Source organism: Echeneis naucrates, chromosome 24, assembly GCF_900963305.1.
Source record: "Echeneis naucrates chromosome 24, fEcheNa1.1, whole genome shotgun sequence".
NCBI classification, from domain to species: Eukaryota; Metazoa; Chordata; class Actinopteri; order Carangiformes; family Echeneidae; genus Echeneis; species Echeneis naucrates.
This window is the reverse complement of record NC_042534.1, coordinates 5,150,728-5,171,985: the sequence shown is the minus strand read 5'-3', so window position 1 is coordinate 5,171,985 and position 21,258 is coordinate 5,150,728. Positions and strand designations below refer to the sequence as shown.

Sequence of the window (21,258 nt, the reverse complement as noted above, 5' to 3'; positions counted from 1 at the left end):
ATAACAGACGGATACATTTCCATTTTTATTTATGAGAGTTTCCCAGCTGATGAAACTTTCGGGTTTTTGTTAAAATCAGGCCACTGACGTTAACAGATGTGGCTCAAACCAGCGTGCAGAGTGAAATTGATCACCGAGGGAGCGGGATGACCTTGAAATATTAGCAAGTCGAATTATCAAGGGTATACATTATTATTCCTCAGACGAATTGGAGGTTGAATCCAAAGATGGATGAAAGGACAAAATGATGAAAAAAGGATGAGAAGATAAATGAATGGCCACAGTTAAGGAGAGGAGGGTTTATAACCTCTCATTAAACTCAGAGTCTGATGGATGGATAAAAGGAGGAGGTTGATGAAAACAGGGGAATTATGGATGTCTCATTGCCCTTATGCATCCTGTAGGTCTGGAGAGAAGGGGCTGATTGAATGACTCAAAATCTCTTTGATTTGCCACTCATCTCCACTGCTTCAACCTGACAGTGGCAAATAATCCTCTAAGTTTTGCATAATTTGTCTCTGGTTGTAATAGGACATTGAGTGATTTCCAAGAGGTCTCTGACTCTTGGCTCTCTTTGTCTTTTTTCCTGGTTTGTCCATCCTTTCTCTTCCTCTCATGTCATTTTTCCTAATCCTCTGACACTTGTCTGCTCTCCTTCTCTTTGCAGAATAACGTTCTGCCACCTGCCCTTCCAGAGTAAATGGCTGTACATTGGCACAGAACGAGGAAACATCCACATCGTCAACGTGGAGTCATTTATGCTCTCAGGCTATGTCATCATGTGGAACAAAGCCATTGAACTGTGAGTGTTGCTGCCTGTGTGCCCCCCCACCTCCCACACATCCTGCCCTCCATGTTCTTTGCATTTGCTCTCATCCCTTCTTAAAATGCAGCATGATTTAGTATGCTGCTGCATAGGTTTATGTGAGGAGGGGGGATTCACATCCAAAGTGAATCACTGATACTTCGATCAATAGTTGAACTCTGTAGGACTCAAGCTCACATCGCCAGCAGTGCAACACTAATCTCAGGGTCTACTGACTCACCTTGCAGCACTTAAGTGAGGTAAGGGATGCAGTGCAATCAGAATTTTACCTTTCAAAAGGTTATTGTAGTTTAAATGTAGCGATAGGAAAGAACCATTAGTCAGTCTATCATTTCCAGGAACAGTATCGGACCTCAGGTATTTGCGACTTGTCTCTTTGCTGTTTCAATGGAACTGTCAGCTTGACAGGCTCCATTTTGGTTCCCTGCTGTAGAGACTTAAATTATTCATTCAAGCGTTTTGCTTTGTGCTCATCTCCTTCAGTGTGTGTGTGAGCGAAGGGGAAGAGGTGGAAGGAAGGGGGGATAGTGGAACAGGTGTCTGCTGAGATCAGTGTGCGGCACACACAGACGTCTCGGCTCGTCAACAGCGCTACAGGGAAGAAAAGGCGAGAGTGAGTGAGCGGTGGGAACAAGGACGGAGGGGAGGGGGAAGGAGAATATATGACAGCGAGGAAACGGGGGAGCGGCGGATGAGGCAGGGGCTTTTGCCTGGGGAAAGGGGGCATGCAGAGGGGAAGAGTGATGGAGGGGAGTGGAGCGGTGACAGCTGGAAAAATGCAGGTAGCAGAAAAAAAAGATGGTCGAGCAGGAAGAAGTCGTTCAGACACAAGAGGATGGAGAGGTAGATGGGAAAGATTTCCAATTAGAGATTGATTAGATTAGATACTCGGGTTTCCTTTTGGCAAGGACAAGCAATAACATATATTCTTTTTTCACTAAATTCCACTTCTTTTTCTCCTTCACCTTCACCTGAAGTGTGTTTTCACAATGCTTATTTGTATTTCCACATATCGCCTCTGTTCCAAAAATATTAATCTGACCGTTACAACTCACTCTCAAGGAGAAGTTAATATTTCTCTGGAGTCTGGAGGAGAAATTATTTAAAAAAAAAAAAAAGGAGGTTCCGTTATCACTGGAACTTGTGGCACTTTTGCTGTACTTGTGCAATATTGTGCACTTTTAAATAGTGAGTGAACTGTTTTAGTTCTCCAGCTCATTTTAAAGTCATGGCCTGCATATACACTCTTCCCCTTTCTCACTCAGTATTTTCTGCTGTCTTCCAGATGCAGTAAACATCTCTGCATCTTCCCATAGTCTACCAGAGAATTATTCCCCCATCATCTCCCATCAGCTCTTTACACTAACAGATTTGTTAAGCCACCAAACGTTCTTTGACAATCTGTTGTTTCTTCCCAAACTGTAGCTCTGCGTAATTAGTTTGAGGAAATGAGGTTTCGGTTCCTTTTACAGTAGTTCAAGCCTCAATCACTCATGCAGTCATTCTGTGGGATATTAGGCTTCGAAGATGGCAGCTGAGCTGGAATTGATTTTTGGATTTGTTACAGTGGCTTTCAGTTTGTATATCTGTTAGAGTGTATGAGTGGGTCTGTGGTTTGCTTCGATGTGGATCGGAGAAGTGTGAGGTGATTCTATTGTTTTGGTGCTTCTCTCCCATCGTCCTGTTTTGTTGCTGGCGTTGGGCTAAGTTAGTGCTTGATGAAAATGAACTGCGATAACAGCTGTAACGATTATATGAGTGACAGAAAATTAATCAACAAAATAGTTTATGATTGATTCACCATTTAAGTCATTTAACAGCTGTGGGTTTCAAATGAATGGAACTTACTCTGCATCCTGAAGATGGAAGGATTATCTCAAGACTTTTCAATAAAGCCCTGACTGTTGCACCTCTGTTCTATTGTGATTGTTGTAATGAGGGTAGGATGTTGTGTGCACCGGGATTGTTCCCCCTCGGGCCCTGCTATTTGGAGACAAGCTGAAGTAGTTGTGCCAGTGGCCCAAGCCCTGCCTTGGCTCAGTGCTCAGTGTTGGTCTGACTCACACCTATGTTCCCAAGCTTCTGAACTGAAAACACTAATAGACACGCAAACGTCGTCCAGCACATAACAAACTGTGTGGCACTATAGTTCAGTTCGTGCTGTAGGCCTTCAGGACATTACGGTAAGGCCACATGTAAATCTGAATTTCTTCACAAGATGTAAGCTTTGTCTGTGTTATGTCCTATACTGTATGTGTAGGAGTGTGTGTCTGTGTGTTTCCTGTGTGTTGGATGGTCACTGAGCACAGAGGGCCGAGGAGAAATGGGACAGGAGTGGTAAAATGTTAACAACTTATTATGACACACAGTTTATGTGAATGTGTTAGCCCGAGGCCTCTCCTGAACTGTCCTCTTTCATTTGCTCCTGCTCTCCCACTCCGGATCCTGAAGCTATTGTAAATACTCATTTGAATTTTTCGTGCTTTCACGTATGTTCCTGCATGCTTTGCTTTGAAGCGTGTGTGTTTATTCACCGCTGCTTCAGCAGTGCGCTAGAAAAGAGCCCAAGTATCCTTCAGCATCTACTATTAGACTGCAGGTGCTGCTGGGGTGGACCCAGCACAGTGATCTTTCCTGGGGGACACAGCCTTAATCCAACACTATTTACTAAGAGCTGGAAATTACAAGTCCCATTGCTGATTCCATCAATTTGTTCAGCACAGAGATTTGTATCAGTAAAAGACAGCGTTGCTCACAAGGTCCCGTCCCAGTCTTCACTTCAGTCTTGGTATTTGCATTCAACTTGTTTAATTCAGATCAGTGCAAAACTAAATGTGTTGATTTGTGTGCAACTGGGTTATCACATAACTTTGGGAAGGTTTTACGAGAAAGCAACATACTGTGCAGTTTATCTTATAACTGCAGATTTGGTATAGAGCTCTAGTTTCCTCATGTTCTGAAAATATTCAGTGAGGTCAGGGGGATCAGTGCAGCCAGACCAGCAGGATCATCTAATGCAAAAGCTTTTTTGCAGTTTTTATTGTTTTTCATTATTGTTCTTCTTGCTCTGTATTTTTGTTATTTATTATTCTTTTACTACTCAGAGTACTGAATATAATTTTTCACCTGTTGGATGTGGAAATGACAAAAACCTCTGCATTATCTCACACACAGAGGTGACATGAGGCCACATATGGTATGGGTCTGTTGTAAACAGGCTTTTCAAGCCATGTTGCTGCGGAGATGCTGCCATGGTGACTGCGCCTCTGCTGCTTCACAGAGGGTCACCCGTGGTGACAACAGATGTTTGGGACGTCACTGTGTTTGTGTGCACATGTGTGTCTCTCTGTATGTTGTTCAGCCCTTGAATAGGTAGGCTGAATCAATATCTGAGCCTTTATTCAGAAATGGATAAAGAAATCATACTCTTTCTTCCCTTGTGACATATTGATGTTTAACCCCCCCAGCGTAGTCTACATAGAAAGAAAAGATGCTTTATGTAAAAGCTTTATACCCGATATCCGTCTGGACAGAAAGAGATTTAATGATTCACTGAAAGAGCATTATAGAATTATGTAGTTTAACTTTAATGGCCGTGGATGTGTGTGTGTGTGTGTGTGTGTGTGTGTGTGTGTGTGTGTGTGTGTGTGTGTGTGTGTGTGTGTGTGTGTGTGTGTGTGTGTGTGTGTGTGTGTGTGTGTGTGTGTGTGTGTGTGTGTGTGTGTGTGTGTGTGTGTGTGTGTGTGTGTGTGAGAGAGAGACATGAAAGACCTTGAATCGGTAGCTCAAAGACAAAACAATAGTTGCAAATGACACCTTGTGAATAATAGCATGTGTAAGAATATGCACTTGTATGCAAACATACCCAAACGTTCATGTCCCCAAAGCTTGTTTTATTGTGTATATACAAAACACAGTTATTAGCAGTACACAGGCAGAAATGTTGGTCACAGGAGTGTGCCGATGTAGTCATGAAGGCATGTGTGTGTGTGTGTGTGTGAGGGGGGTGTTTGTGTGTATGGATGATTTTTTGGGAGCCTGTCTCTGCTCTGCCCATCCTGCCTCTGTTGCCATGGTGATTCCTTTATCTCCAAACCTGAACATGCATTTGTGGACTTTGCAAATATGCTCACGTCAGATTTATTTACTGTATGACAACCGGTTTTAACAAAGCAGATTTGTTATGGAGTCTCAGAGGGGAACGTAAAATCCTAAAACAAGAGAAAAGAAACCATGTGGGGTTGCTGAGCCAGGCTTTTATGTGTACAAGTTGTATTTTGTAATTCAGGAAGAGGCTAATTGTGATTGGTGTGTGTTTCCCCAATGAGCTGGGTGTGAAGATATGTTTTTAATTGTGCTGTCATGCAAATGTATGTGTACACGCGTGCTGCTGTGGACGGCTGTGAACAGGGATTAGATAAATCAACAGCTCCAGCTGCAGCAGAGCTTAGGTAATAAGGCTCCAGCACTAACAGGCTAAATATAGAGACAACTGACTGACTCCCTGCCTGCCCATTAACTGCTACCTTCTCTCTCGCTCTCTCACAGATATGCAGAACTAACTGAACAAAGAGGGTTATCATTCATCCCATGCTAAGTTTCCATCAGTAATGTATTTTTGGGGAAAATGATGATGTTAATCTTAGTCATCAGCATAGCCTGCCCTTTGCCAGCAGATTATGGATTAAAAAACTTAAAAAGCACTGCGAAGACGTGGGCCAAATAAAATTACTTACATTTGGTTGCAGCTCCTTCCGCTTCCTTTCCTTGTCAGGCATCCCTGCCCTTTCTGCCTGGTACTGAGGTTAGGTTTGAGGCACTAATAGTCACTCTTTTTCATATGTGACCTTCTTTGGCAATTCTCATCCCACATCATATCTTGAAGGCAGGACAGGTTCGGTAAAATTCTGCTACCACGTGGCGCAGAGAGAGAGAGAGAGAGAGAGAGAGAGAGAGAGAGAGAGAGAGAGAGAGAGAGAGAGAGAGAGAGAGGGAGGGAGAGAGAGAGAGAGAGAGAGAGAGAGAGAGAGAGAGAGAGAGAGAGAGAGAGAGAGAGAGAGAGAGAGAGAGAGAGAGAGAGAGAGAGGAGAGAGAGAGAGAGAGAGAGAGAGAGAGAGAGAGAGAGAGAGAGAGGATTTGACATAAGGCTGTCTGGAGGGTAAAGCGCAGACAGGAGGGGGAGGGGAGAAGGGTAGCTGAGCGTTTCGTGCCATCTACTTCTCCGACATGCAAATGGACACACACACATGACAACGACATGTAGGCACATACAAATGGCCATTGGGGACTGCTGGGCCTGGCAGTGCCATCCATCACAATCTTCAGTGAGCTCTTTGAACAGCCTTTTAGAGCCTTGGAGTGATTGGCAGCTCTGTCCTCCTGGTGGACCTCTTCCTCAGGTTCAAAGACACTCACTTCCCACCTTAACCCGCTCCATATCACTGTGTGATGAAAGTGAACTGTGTGTCTGTGAGCCTGTTTGATGCATCAAGTCTGTCTCTCCCTCTCACAAGGTCCTCCAAGGCTCACCCTGGACCAGTTGTCCATATAAGTGACAACCCAATGGATGAAGGGAAGGTAAACAGTGAATTCTGGTGCATTTCTCCCCTTTACAATATTACAACGCTTGTTTTCACCCCAGCTTCAGAAGGTTGTAGCCCCATTTTGCTTTAGCGTCCTTTTACCTTTTCTTGACACGATGTCATTACTTACTTGATTCAGTGACATTGTTAAGAAAAGCAAACTATGTGAATAATGGAACATTTAAGGAATTACAGGACAGTCTTTGTCATTTAAAATCAATTTCTCTATTTTTGAGGTCTAACAAACTCTTATCATAACAATTTATCCTTTTTAAATTTTTTTGATAAATTCCTTTCAACAAAAAGACCATATGAATATTATTTTTTTGTTGCTTCAGTGTCCATTGCACATTGAGACTAGATGCTGTTTCCATAAATAAGTCTTCAAAGCCAAAAAAGGCCTTACACTTCATTTGGCAAAAGAATCAATTTGCATTTTCTTTGACCATCTTGTGTGAACCCAGATTGGCAGGTTTCTCCCTGACTCAACGGAGTATACTTACACTTGACTTTATCCTGTGCTGTGTTTGAATGTCAATTGTATTACCTCAGTTTTTGCCCATGATGGGGTGTATTCACTCTCCTCTGTGTCATCTCTGCCTGTCGCTCTTCTTTTCCAGCTTATAATTGGATTTGAGTCTGGGATCGTGGTCCTGTGGGATCTGAAATCAAAGAAGGCTGACTATCGCTACACTTACGATGAGGTAGGCAAACCCCCCTCCCCTCATTTCCTTTCTTCTCTAACAGCCTTCAGTCACCCTCCTCCACTCTTGATGTACAGAGTATCTTTTATTCAGAAAATGGGAATTGAATCGCATATTCATGAGCTGCGCTGAACTCAGTTGTACGTTTGTGTGTGTGTTTGGGATGGTTTACTACAGCTGACAAAGCTTGTGAGTTGAGCGTGTTTGTATAGATCACACATACTGTACATACACACACCTCTTTGGGAGTGAGTCTCTCATTTGTGTTGTAAAACTGATGATGGTTCACACAGCAGTAGCTGACAGAGAAGGAATAGGATTTTCTACTTCCTGTCGGGGAGATGGTGACAGGCCTGTCTCGAAAGCAACTCCATGTGTTATTTAATGAAAACAAAGCTGAGTGACTTGCTGACTGACTCAGAGCTTTCCAGCCACGAGAATAAAGAAGCTTATCAAAGTAATTCCTCAACATTTGCTGAGTTGAAATTATGAAATATGGGATTAATTCTCCAAAATTAAATCATACAATCTTTCTATTGTTGGCGCCTAAGAGGAAAATGTGTTCTTCACAGTAGCATCAGTTACAAAGAACAGTTGAAATGGATTTTTAACAATGTTATGATTTATACAGTAGAGTGCCATGTGTTCATGTCTCCTGAGTGAAGTTAGAAGGCTGGACCGTCGTTTTACTTGCATATCCTGCTTGTAAAAAGGGAGTCTTCATTTTGTAAAAGGTCCACCTTTATAAAGCACTGAATCATGCAGCTTTATTGGCTTCCCCAGAGGCAGTAGTGTGTGTCCATAAATAAGAGAAGACACAACAATAAAGCAAAGACACTGTGTCAGAGCTGCTCAGATTCCCTCTGGATCTGGCCTATGTCAACCCTAAACTGTGTCTTGGATGTTTATCTAGACTGTAGTATATTGATAAAATCTGTATTTCTTCTTATAATCCATTACATTTTTTGCCACAATCCACATAGATCATCATCTTATTCCCACATATTGTGTTTTATGAATTTGTTAGTGTGACTGTGGTTGTGGAATTTATTATATTTTCACACTACTGGGCCTAAATATAGTTAATGTATGTGTGATTATTTTTGGTTTAGAGTCTCGTAAACTGGAGATGACTACTAATAGAAAAGCTCATTCATAAACTCAATGAGGCTTTTCCTGACTGAATGGCTCGGCGTACCAATGTACACTCTCAAACAGGCACACACTTATCATGCACACAGTCAAACAGTGATGTCTGTCGCACTTAGACAAAGAGCCAAACCGCCACTTTAAGGCACACGCTCACGCTGGTCCTCACCTCATTGGTGGTGTTGAGCTGCTGTAAACATGCTGAGATGACAGGAGTCACTGAGGACAACAAACACATAAAGATTTGTTTTTTATGTTCAGTCTGCAAGGAAGTCATGTCTGCCTCTGCTCTCTTCCCTCAGATAAGCTAATATCCTCCTGCTGCTCTGACGGAAACACGGTCTGTTGTATTGAATCTCCTGAGGGAACTCTCTCCAAACCTCAGAAACGGGTGTTAGGGGGGTTGAAGTGTAGGCAGGTGGAGTTTCAGGGTGAGCTACTGCTTTTAATTTTGCTCTGAGAAGGCAGAGGAGCTTGCAGCACAGCACTCTGTCATGTCTTTTTGAATGTCTTGGGGTTATTTCGCTGGTTAGAGTCAGAGAGTCAGACTTCTATACAGTTTAAATTGGCCCCAGACCAGCCTTCAAGGGCACTGAAGACCGTTCTCGAGTTCTGCTGTGCTGCATCATCAGTGAAATGGGGTTATAATTGCTCCATGACTTTTTTTAATAGTACTATTGTGGACAGTGGTGCAGCCAACACTAATTAAATGGAATGAAGAGTGAGTGCTGTGGAAAATGAACGCATCGGTGGGGGTGGGAGGTATTGACTAAATTACTACAGCATTATGTTGATAAACTAAATATACTGCATGACATGTAGGCTTGTTCGTATGTGAGTGGTTGTTGGTCTCTGTCTGTCTCTGTGTGTTGGCCCTGTGTCAGACTGGCCACCTGTCCAGGGTGACCCCGTCCTCACCCAGTGTGAGCTGGGATTGGCTCCAGCTCCCCCTGCGACCCAGAAACAGATAAGTGGTTGAAGATGAATGAAGGCTTTCTGTCTGTTTACAACTGAAATGGTGTTTATATGACATGAGGTCTCTTCTCACGTGACATACTGTACAAATGGCATCATGAAGGTCTAATGACCATTTCTACAATTTGTGATGGAACATCGGTCGTGTAAAAACACATTTCAAGGATTATATGTTGAATTAAAATATCTTAATTGGGAATGATCGCAGAGACAATGAGGGCAGGGTTAAATCAAGATGCTACCTAGGCCTAATTTTATAGGAAGATACTTTAATGTGCATTCATCATTACTTAGAAGCAGTTTCTACAATCAGAATTGTTGGATTCACGGACATCATTAATCTGTGCGAAGTCACTCTGTGCCACCTCTGCAAACAACGCTGGTCGGTGAAATAACTTTTACAGCCATCAGATGCACTGTGAGCTACATTTTTCCCGCTGTGCACCCTTTTTCCTGCTTTCATTCAAATGCTGCATGCCCAGGCGCTCGCCACCAAGTATCAAAGTTGTCGGCTGAAATGAACAAAGCGGTTTTCTTCCTCTTCTTTTCAGACCATGCAGTGATGGATTCAGACTTCGGAATAAGCATGTCACAAAGCACATTATAGCTTTGATGGATGTTTGCAGATGTTTTAGTGAGTCAAAGGGAGTCTATGATTTCACTGGATGGACATAAATGGTCTAGCTTGTCCTGTATTGGAACGTTTGTGACGATTTTTGCAACGTCACAGAACATCAGTAGGTAGAGCGCACATAAGGGAAAGTTTTTTTTTTATTATTATTATTATTATTATTATTTACTCAAATGAAAGCAGATGTTAGGCTCCAGAAATGTCAGTAAATCTGGGAACTTAACCTGATCTCCAGAAAACCATTCTGGCTGAGTTCAGACATACAACACCGAAGATAAAATTAGTGTTTTTACAAGCTCTCAAAGAGCTGAGCGAGCACGACTTGGACTGTGTCTTCCAGTGAATTGTCTGCTATAAGCTGTGGCTCAGCAGTATGTGTTTCCAGTGAGTGCCAGCCAGAGAGCATCCGTCACCCTAATCCTGCTCCACTCTGCTCCATCTGACTCAACGCCTTGGCCTGAGTCCCTGATGAATGACTGGAGCTCCAACTTCCCACCTATGTACCTGGTGGATATTGCTTACTCAGTGTTTTGTACCTGAAGGAATAGCTGGGACACAAAATCACTGATCATTTTTGCTGATAAAATTATTTCATCGTCTTCCTAAGCAGGTCTAAGAAGATCATCCCACTCTGTGAGCAGTGTAGGCAGATCCATGCTTCAAACTGCTAACATCAGCATGCAAACATCAACCTTCCCAAACTGTCAGTGGGCCCAACCTTCACCATGTTCCTATGAACAGCAATCAGAAAGCCATTACTCAACTCAATCTTCTCTGTCGGCTATCTGCATACACCAGGAGAGGCTATATGTGATGAGCTAAGTGCTAACTTACACGCAGTGTTCATCATGTTCACCATCTGAGTTTAGCACAAACACCTGCTTGCCCTAAACACAAAACACAGGCGAAGCTGACGATGGTATTGTTTTGCGGGTAATTATTCATAAATCAAAGCATTGGACAAATTCAAATTAATTTGAGCTCATGTTAGTATGATTTGATACAACCCAGCTCATTAACTGCTACAGTTGTACTTTGACAGTACGAAGATTGAATTTCTCGCAACCAATGATGATGGTGCACCATCTCTTGCAATGCAACCGTCTTAATTGGTAAATGGATGCTCACAGGGGCTTTGTTCCTTTCAGTGCTTATAATAACTAAAAAAAAAAAAAAAAAAGAGAAAGAAACAGAACTGGATTTCATGTCCCAAAACAGAGAAACAAACAAAAGTAAAACTATTTCTTAATGGAAATCCATGTTGACATTCTTGCCCTCAAATGCTTGTTTTTTTAGATGAAGCCCTTTTTGGTTGAATGTTTTTGCACTGCAGCTGATTTACCATTGTTGTGGGAGTCTGTGTGTGTCTGAGCTGAGGCACTTCAGCGATAGGCTGTCTTTGTGCCCTGGCATGACACAATGCTGGCAGAAGCTATTCTAATTAAGGCTGTGATATGCTTGTTTATGTGCATGTCTTTTTTTTTTTTCTTTTTTTTTTCTTTCATCCATCTGTGTCTGCGTTGGAGAGATTTTAATAAGTGTTGACTGAATTCTTCCATCCCCCAAAGACCAATCTGTGAAAACTGACCTAATGTAATAAATTGTGAAATTAGCCTTTTTAATTAGCATTGTTTGATATGACGAGTACCATGTGTTTCAATTATCCTACTCATTTTCCAATTAAGTGCAGTGCATTGTTCCCTTATGGGACTGTCTCAGTGAACAATGCACTGATAGATTTCCACAACTCTGTTTGTCCCTGTCAAGCCTTCTCTGAATGGGAAAGTTTGAGCATTTAGCACTTCCTGCAATATCTATAATACTAGCAACAGTCAATATATATATATATATATAAAAAAACATATCTAAATGTTTCCTCTTGGTTATAATGTCTTTGTATTAATGAAATTGGTGCAAACTCGGGTCCCCATGTATGTTTTTTTGCACAGTCAAGTTTAATGTTTTATCACTTAACCTTCAGAGTGTGGGATGTTAAAAATTTTACCCAATCAGAAATTTGTTCACAATGCATTCACAACGCCTGCAAGAAGAACATCCAGCCCATCTGGCACTGCTTACTGTTGAATCACTTCTGGCAACAAATCATTGATAAACTATCTCTCCTTCTAGCTCACTGCATCCCACAGTCCTCTCTTATTTAAGCTGGTGGCAGGTACGTGTCCTTGTAAGCAGAGCAGACGCCTAAGCCATTACTCATCGTGTCATTTTATTATTTCCAAGAAAACAACCATTGTGAATGGGAGATCAGGAAAGTCTTTGAGGTACTGAGAGAAAATGAATCATTTTCTGCATAATAGGATAACTTGTGGTGATGTCAGCATAACATGGTTCTGACTCATCAAGCTCACGGTGACCTGGAGGGCTTCCCATTAAGATAACCAGGATAATGAGATCTTTGCAATTTGATTTTAGTTTGGATACAAACTCCGCTATCACTTTATTAGTCTCTTCTTTGTGAGTTTAAGATCTGGCCTGTGTAAATGGTGATGTTCCTTAGCAGCAAATCACAGGAGCACAATGACAGTTAGTTATTTTCAGGAAAACGCACGTTCAGTGAGCCGGCACCGGTTATGATTAATGGCACACTGAAAATTGTTACTCACACTTAAATAGAAACTGCATTTAGAATAGGTTGACTTAACCTTACTGTGTGCTCACATTGGCATCGGCAGCGAGGTCATCATTCATTCCAGATGAGTGATGTGAGACAAGGAGCAGCGTTTGGCAGACAAGTTAACATGGAAAGCCAGCGGCAAGCTTACACTCAGTAAACGGAGCTTTAACCAGAACTGAATAATATTGAACAGTGCAAGATGAAAAAAAAGCAGCTGGCTAAGTATGCCAAACAGCTCAACTATTCCGACTATTACAGGAGTGTTTTCTCTGACCGGCACCAGGGTTGTGATGGGATCTATTACTTCTGCTGCATGCATTCTCATAAGATATGTGAAAGTGTGCATATGATAAAATATGGCACAATGCAATAAGCCTTGAAGAAACTGCTGAGGAAGTGGCCATGACCTCCACCCATAATTGGTTGGTGTGAGTTCTCATGTCTATTTAAAGTAAAAATGTTTGCTGGGTTTAATTATGAGCTATGAAAAGGGCATCAATGAGCAAGGCTGCCCTTTACTGGTGCATATTTTGGTCAAGATGTGTTTATGTTTTCAGTGATTGCTTGTCAGAAGATAGATTAACAGGAATAGGACTGCTCAGAGGACATAGATTCCACAATCTCTTCAGCTCCTGTCTGTCTTCTTTGTTTGCTCAGCTCTGAATCACCTGCGTCTTTATCTTAGCCCTGTTAGCTGTCAATAGTAGAGTTATAATAACTTCTATTTTGATTATTATTTTTTTTAATATTTTGGATAGTTTTGATATTCAGCTGCTTTAGTTAGATCTTAAGTGCACATTGCTGAGCATGAATTGGCAACTCAGACTAAAGAGTTACATGATATGTTGCCTTAAATCATAATTAATTGCTGTCCATTGCGCCAAATGCCACCAGATGAACCTAAATGCAATAAATCAAGTGTTTTTCACTTATATTGGATATAAAATCGTTTCTTCCTCTCATCCATTCCTGCTTATTTCACATGCAGCAGTAATATAAAAGCTTCCTCTAATGAATGCACTTACAACACAGGAAACGGGGGCCAGACCCTTTTTATCACTTTACCCATCTGTTGAAGAGGATGTAATCCACAGTCGCTGGTGTTTAACCCACACAGGAAGGCTGTTTACCGTAAGGCCGCGGCAGTGCTAGGAACTCTTAGCGTATGGGAGATGGTGGCGCATGATGTTTCAGCCTGCTGGACCACTGACATCCCCTTTTGCCCTCCTGCTTCCTGCCTGTCGTTTCCTAGGCGATCCACTCAGTTGCCTGGCACCACGAGGGCAAGCAGTTCATTTGCAGTCACTCAGATGGAACTCTGACCATATGGAACATCAGAGGCCAGGGCAAGCCCATACAGACAATCACCCCACACGGTAAGGACACACACACACAGGGACAGGGACATCTGGGAAGATTAACAGGTTGTCATTTTGCAACAGAAATTCATGTTTACTTTTTCCAATTTCCTCTAATTTGCTGCTTTCGGCTCCGCCTCAAGTATCTAAGGTTCAGGGTGTCTAGAAATTGGTTGACATGCTTTTATTTCTTCGGGTTATTAAGTATGAAAAGTTTGATTATAGTACAGTGTAGTTTTATATTACACTTTACTGATGATTTCAGCTACATTCACTACATTCATTCTAGCTCTCCCCCAAAAGCCCCCACATGGCTCCCTCATCGTTTCCTAATTTCAGTCAGAGGATTATTGTCAGTTCAATTATGTCCTGCCTCTGTTTGCTTTACTTTGTGTCTACACGCACACACATTAGTTTTGGTGTGCTGTTTGTTTCCTGTAGAATGCAAGTCTGCTCTTTTGAAGATGTGCTTTAATCCATATTCATCTGTCCCCCCACACATCTATTCATCCCATGGAGCACATTGACTGTTCCCCTGGATGAAGGACCGGGAAGAAATGACAGTGTGTGAGAGTGAAAAATGGACAAAGAGAGTAAGATAGTCAGAGAGGGGAAGAAAGGGAGGAGGGGAACAACTTCTAGCCAATTTTTCAAGCTGGTTTCGTGTGTAGGGGACTGCAGAGAGGATTTCACCACACAGGCTTTTTAATTAGTTGTTTCTCCCACTCCTGTATGCATAATTAATTTAGTATTTAATGGGCAATTATGCAAATTCCTTTGACAGGTTTAAGTAGGGCTTATGAGTCCTCCTTTAATTGTCTTTTTAGATATCTGTTATTTAGATGTAGTTATTAAAAGTAGTTCTTTAATATATAGAGCTGCTTTGCATAACCTGTTTACTCAGTTCAATAATAGTTCAGGTATGTTCAGCCACACGTTTTGCGTTCTCTTCCACAGCTATGCATAAGTATACACACACATGATGGATGGGTACATTTTCCTCACATGGACCTCCACTGAGGTTTGAAGAGATGGATTTGGCAGATCATCCATGAGTGCCACTCCTTCTTTGCATGTCCCTGCACCTGCATTTATCTTCCTCTCAGATGAACAGCCCTTTGTTATTGTCTCGCTCCTCCTTGGAGCTGTGTTTTAAGTGCAGCTTCTAGGTGGAGGCCGACTTGACAGGAGAAACAAGAAAAGAGAGGAGGTGAAGTGGGAGTGAACCGGCAAACTCAAGTAACTTCTGTCTGTACTATTTTAGGAAAACAGCCCAAGGACGGGAAGAAGCCAGAGCCTTGTAAACCCATTCTGAAAGTGGAATACAAAACTACTAGAAATGGGTAAGGTCCCTCATCGTCTCTGCCACACACAGCGAAATACACAAACATACACTCATGATATACCAAGGCTATGCTTGATCATACACACTTGTTGCCAGAGACACAATACAAGGTGAATATAACCTTTTCTCTTACCCAGTTCAGATATCAGATTAACTGATCATTGCCAGGAGCTGGTTGCATGGCAAATCCACAGTGCGATTATGGGTACCGGCTGTGTAACTTGCCTTTTGTAAATAAGCCTTAAAAAGTCATCTATATTCAAATAGAAGGTGTTTTATATCTGTGTGTGTGTCTCTTCCAGGGAACCCTTTATAATACTCTCTGGTGGTCTGTCGTATGACACGGCGGGCCGGCGGCCTTGTCTGACAGTAATGCATGGGAAGAGTACCGCTGTGCTTGAGATGGATTATCCTATAGTAGATTTCCTCACACTTTGTGAGACACCGTACCCTAATGGTAAGTGTGAATGTCTGAGTATCATATTTGTATGAGCACTGGCATCATATGCTCTTTTCTGGCAATGCATTGGACTCACACGCACTTATATACCCACACCTTCCATTTTTTTTTTTTAATTATGTTGGATTGCTTGCCCCCGTGTTTGTGTGTTTCTGTAATAAATATGAAATTTCCCAAGGGGAGGAATCCTATTTCAGTTTCATTATCCAACACGTAATATTACATTTTCATTTCATCTTTTTGTACACAGTTGCTTCCATCTAAATTAAATTATAATCTTATTTCTTGTATTGAGGTGTCAACAACTAAAACAGCCCAGAGTGGAGATGAATGGTATGGGATTCTGTTTGTATGTAATCCAGAATGCAAACTGCAGCAGCTTCATCTCATACATATACATATACAGTGAGCTACAGGGAGGATTAGTGAGTTATGTGTCTTCATTATGTCACCAGCAACCTGATGACACCATCTGCTGATTTCATCTTGTAATGGGCCTTACTGGGTCTTTGGATTACACAATACATGTCTGGCTGATAGCGTGTCTGTGTGCATGCACCAAAACCAGTGTCACTGTGCAGAGGAGTTTGATAATCCATGATGATGTGCCAGCAGATGATGCAATGAGCACACCAGTATGTGTCCCTGTGAAAACAGAGGGCATGAACACAAAGTAGCTGTTTAAAACAAATGGTCACACTACAGGAGAGTCAGTAAAGACTGAGCGGTGAAATGCATCTCATTTAAAAAATTATCATGTTAGAATTAAGTTTTTTCACTTTCATGGAGTTTTTTTTTTTTTTTTTAATTAAAGCTGATAAGATTTTTTTAATATTTGCATGGAAGGAGACACTTGTAGCAATAAATTAACACGGAACCATCACAAACTCTGCAGTTTTCCTCAAGGCGACAAAGCTGCAAAGATATAGATCACTGTTTTTATTTTAGAGCTTGGCAATTTTGATTATCCCTTTTTCTCTTTATCATTGAAAATCATCTTTAATTTGTTGGGATGTCGAGCTATAATCATATCTCCCACCCCCTAAAACCAACAGACAAAGCTGCTTTTATCTAAAGTTGCGTAATGACCCACAACAGAATGTGAATGCCTTGTAGACCAACGCTGGGGAGATGAAAGGATCACGACAACGAGAAGTGTAGTGACAACAGTTGTTTCCAAAGTGTTTTTTTAACCTTGACGTAAATGTGACAGTCTGAGATCTGCCTTACTGAGCGGCAGATTGTTCTCTCCACACCGTTTTACACCCTCACACACTCAGCTACTATTACTATACATCCCCATCCCAGCTATTTCCAGATCAAATGTCCCCAAAATGGGGAAATAGCAGCTACCATGTATACATAATACATGGACCTGTGCTTTATTACTGCAGTGGACCCAGACAAAGCTCGAGGGCAGCAGGTGAGAAAGGCAATCTTGTGTTTCTTTCCTCTCCCATCAATTTTGTCAAAGTGCCCTTTAGCAAGGTGTTTAACCCCCAGCTGCTCCAGTTAAGTGGCTGTCAGAAGAAAACAGTTCTGGCCAACCTTCCTCTGGGCAAGTTGATGATCACCGTGAAACCAAGAAAGTCTTTCCGTCCAATCACAGAAAAGTATTCTTAATATCTCTGTTGGGTTTGTATTGCCTGATGCACGTTGCTCCCTCATTAGTATTTTCCTCACATACAACCACACCCGATCACTTTTATCACAGTGGAGGACGACAGGAGACACAATGTACGTGTAACTTTTTTGAGCAGCATGGTGAAGTCTGTTCTGGCTCCACTTCTGTGCCATTGTAGGTTACATTTATTCTAAGGGTTTAAAATCCATTACAGGAAGACGCTTTAGGTCGCATATGAAATTCTACTCCTGAATCAGACTAATACAAATATTTAACCAGGGCAGTATCCCCCACAGTCAGAAATCACATAGATTAAAACATTTTAAGCAGTAAGCATTCCTGCCCTCACATCTTCAGGGCACAGATATGATAATAACATTTGCCATATAAAGTCTGGGAAAGTCTTCCCCAGTGGTTTGCTGATTTCAGGGGAATTCTCACTCAAGAAATTATAAAAGAACCTAAAGTGTGCCTTGATGAATGGCATGTCTCTGTGCAGATTTTCAGGAACCCTATGCTGTAGTGGTCCTACTGGAAAAGGATTTAGTGGTGATCGACCTTGCACAAAATGGGTGAGTTTGTATTTAATTCCATAAACTCCTCATGCCATGTTTGTTAGATATTGACTTTATCTTCTCTACTTCATGTTATGGTATAACTTTCTCTCATTGGGTTTGTTTATCATGCTGAAGCAGACAGGCTGGTTTAATTAAGAGTGACTCCGTCTGTGCTCTCTTGCTAACAGTTACCCCATATTCGAGAACCCCTATCCTCTGACTATCCACGAGTCTCCTGTGACCTGCTGTGAGTACTTTGCCGATTGCCCTGTGGACCTCATACCTGCACTTTATTCTGTTGGCTCACGGCAGAAACGACAGGGCTACAGTAAAAAGGTGTGATATACATATAGTGCATCATGTTGTATACTGATCAGTCTTTTATTACTGATGAGTGAACCAAAATTCATTCTGCATGTGTAGAATTGTTTCCTTTCCTGCAGACATATTTTACATATTTGCATGTTTGTTTGATTTATTTGCTGCAAAGTCAATAGATCACATCTCAGCCCAACTTGACCAGTTAATCTTACGCCTTACCTGACCCAGACTTTAAAAGGGTTCAGAGCTGCTGCTGGACCGTGAAGGGAGGCTAATAAATGATAATGATGGCAGCATTGATGCAGAAACTGAAGCTGATTGAATTATTATTTAAGTATGTTCTCTTTACTTGTTGCCCTCTGCTCAGAACTGACTGGCAGAAGTGCACACTTTTACTTTACATACTGCTGGCTCAGTTTAGATATGTTCATTACAGTTTTAACTCTTGGAGATGGAGATTCAAACTGATGGATACTGTATTTTGCAAATATACTTGTGTGTGTGTGTGTGTGTGTGTGTGTGTGTGTGCGCCTACATATATATATATATATATATATATATATATATATATATATATATATATATATATATATATAAGAAGAAGAGGAGGAGAAATGGAACGTTTAAATCATTTAGCCTGTAACTGTTAACACCCCTCCTGATATGCCTGCAGCTATTTTACCGTCATACATCAACAACCTGTTAATCCTGTCATTGACAGAACGGACAGAACTTGATTTGTGTGATGAATTTTTGCCTCCCTGGTCATTCGTTGAGAGGACCTTCTCCTCCTCGCTCTGTTTCCTCCTGATTCTGATTTCCTCCTACTGAAAATGAATGCAGCCCTTCCTCTGCATCACACACAGCTGAGTCTGACTGGCTATCGTTTGTGCCTGTGTTCAAGATTGCCAAAATGGAGCTGGTCTTACCTTCTTATTTTGCACTTGGAGAGTTTGCTTGTGTTTGCACCAGCACCTATTTCAGGAAAATACAGCCCACGGTGTTGTTTCTAGAGTTTGTACCAAATTACATACTGTTGTTCTTTCTTGGTATCCTCATGGGAAATTAAATGTGTGACTCTGATGCTACAGAAATCACTTACTGCGGAGGCAGACAAGACAAGTTTGTGAAATTTGAAATGGAAAAAAAAAAAGACTACTTCAACACCAAACACCAATAAGCACAACAAGCTTTCACAATAAAGGATGCATGAATGTATCAATCCACATAGTACATTAATTTATATCAGCGGTACTAAAATATATTCTTCAATGTCTCTCTGAGGCTAAATGGAGTATCATATTACCTAACGATCCGCCACTCACTCTGTACTCTCCTCTCATTCTCTTCTCTTATCCCTGGATCATCTGAGACAGACCCCCTGCTCTTTCAGCTATTATGTATGCCCATGTTCATTTCGCTGTCACCTTGTTCTAGTTTTTTTGTCAGAAATGTCAGCATGTACTGACCCAAACTGGCTGCCAGGCTGCGGCATTTCTTTTTTTTTTTTTTTTTTTTTTTTTTTTTTCATAAGCGAGGACCCTGCTGAGCTACAGGAGGGTATTCTCACATAAAAATCACAGTGAGTCATCCTGGTGACCTTTGTATGTGTCAACATGTTCAAAGCCAAACCCCCCTACCAAGACACACACACACACACAGTCTCAGATAGTGACACTCACTCATTGAGGTGTGTAATCTATGTGCAGAGGGTTTCTGCCTGTTGTTCTCGTACACACTTCATGTCATCTTTTCCTAAAATCAATGTTTTCACTGCCAAAGCTGTACTCCACCCTGTGGTCTCTCATTGACTCTAATGCAATGCGTGTGTTTGCTGTCTGTCTGTACAGGAATGGCCTATTAGTGGTGGAAACTGGGGTCAAGGCACACAAAGCTACCCAGAGATCATCATCACCGGGTAAGACAATACTGATTTCATTATCATTATCATCTTACCATAATCCATTTACTTTCACCTTTCCCGCACTGTCAGGTCAAACCAGCAAAAGAAGAGTGTCATGAGACATTCACAGTGGGCCTTCATATTCTCCAATCATCTGCACTTTGCTCCATTTTGATGTTTATTATCCCCTCATTAAGCTGCCAGCTAGAGGAAGAGGGGGTGCCTTGAACACAACACAACACAGACAGTGAAGAAGTGACATAGAGATCTGGGCCGGGCAGGAGGAGTCCCTGGCACCTCTCCTTCCTCCCCCTCTCCTCACTCCAACATGCTTTCTCTCTCTAAGAGTGCAACAACCTGCATAATATCTCCCTCCCAAACCACTCAACTGAACTGACAACGAAAACAATGAGGAGTGAAGGGAGACCAAACAACCAAACCCAAACACATTTCTGTGACTTTAAATTGAGAAGATATCAGGCCTTTCCTGATTATTGTCATCTTTCTGTGCTGATTCATTTCATTTTTAGGCAATAATCAATATGCGTATTACAAAATGAATTGACTCCAGAAGGCCAATGAACGTTTCACTTGTATGCGATTTCTGGACTTGTCATGTCAAACTTGAGGGCAGCAGTGTGTAGCCTCTGCCCTTCTGCAGAGGCTTTCTGTACACTTTTGGAACCTGTTCTGAGGAGATTTGCTCCCATTCTTTCACAAGAATTTTTGCGCGGTCGGTCAGTGATGCTGGGCGACAAGGCCTGGCTCAGGTGTCGGATTAGGTTGAGGTCAGGGCTCTGTGCTGTCCACTCAATGTCCTCTGTACCAAACCAGGGAAACCATTTCTGAACTCCAGGTGTGCACTGGAGCCACTGTCATGTTGAAGCAAGAACGCTGGCCCTAAACTGCTGTCACGATGTTGGAATATTATTGCATGCTTTATCATTAAGATTCTCCTAAAATAGGATGGGACCTACACCATGAAAAAATGCTCCTGATATTACATTTGAATTTTTAACTTTGGTCTGTGAAATTGTTAAACAGCAGGCAAACTTAAACTCATCTCATGGTCTTTTTCACTTTCCTTAAATTCCCCTAGTCATGCTGATGGAACTGTGAAATTCTGGGATGCCTCTACAAGTGAGTTTTCTCAGTGACAACACTTGATTTATTTTTCACAGCTTTTAC

General features: G+C 41.7%; 1 protein-coding gene across 3 annotated transcripts in view; it reads left to right on the top strand.

Moving 5' to 3' along the window:
* Positions 1–21,258, top strand: part of stxbp5a (syntaxin binding protein 5a (tomosyn)) — a 73,313-nt gene that overhangs the window by 36,781 nt on the left and 15,274 nt on the right. For all 3 annotated transcript variants that reach the window (XM_029496167.1, XM_029496166.1, XM_029496168.1), the window contains 10 exons: positions 668–802; positions 6,340–6,403; positions 7,029–7,112; positions 13,755–13,878; positions 15,125–15,203; positions 15,508–15,662; positions 17,789–17,861; positions 18,035–18,182; positions 20,018–20,085; positions 21,170–21,210. In XM_029496167.1, the coding sequence (XP_029352027.1) occupies positions 668–802; positions 6,340–6,403; positions 7,029–7,112; positions 13,755–13,878; positions 15,125–15,203; positions 15,508–15,662; positions 17,789–17,861; positions 18,035–18,182; positions 20,018–20,085; positions 21,170–21,210 (971 nt within the window). The remainder of the gene's footprint in view (positions 1–667; positions 803–6,339; positions 6,404–7,028; positions 7,113–13,754; positions 13,879–15,124; positions 15,204–15,507; positions 15,663–17,788; positions 17,862–18,034; positions 18,183–20,017; positions 20,086–21,169; positions 21,211–21,258) is intronic.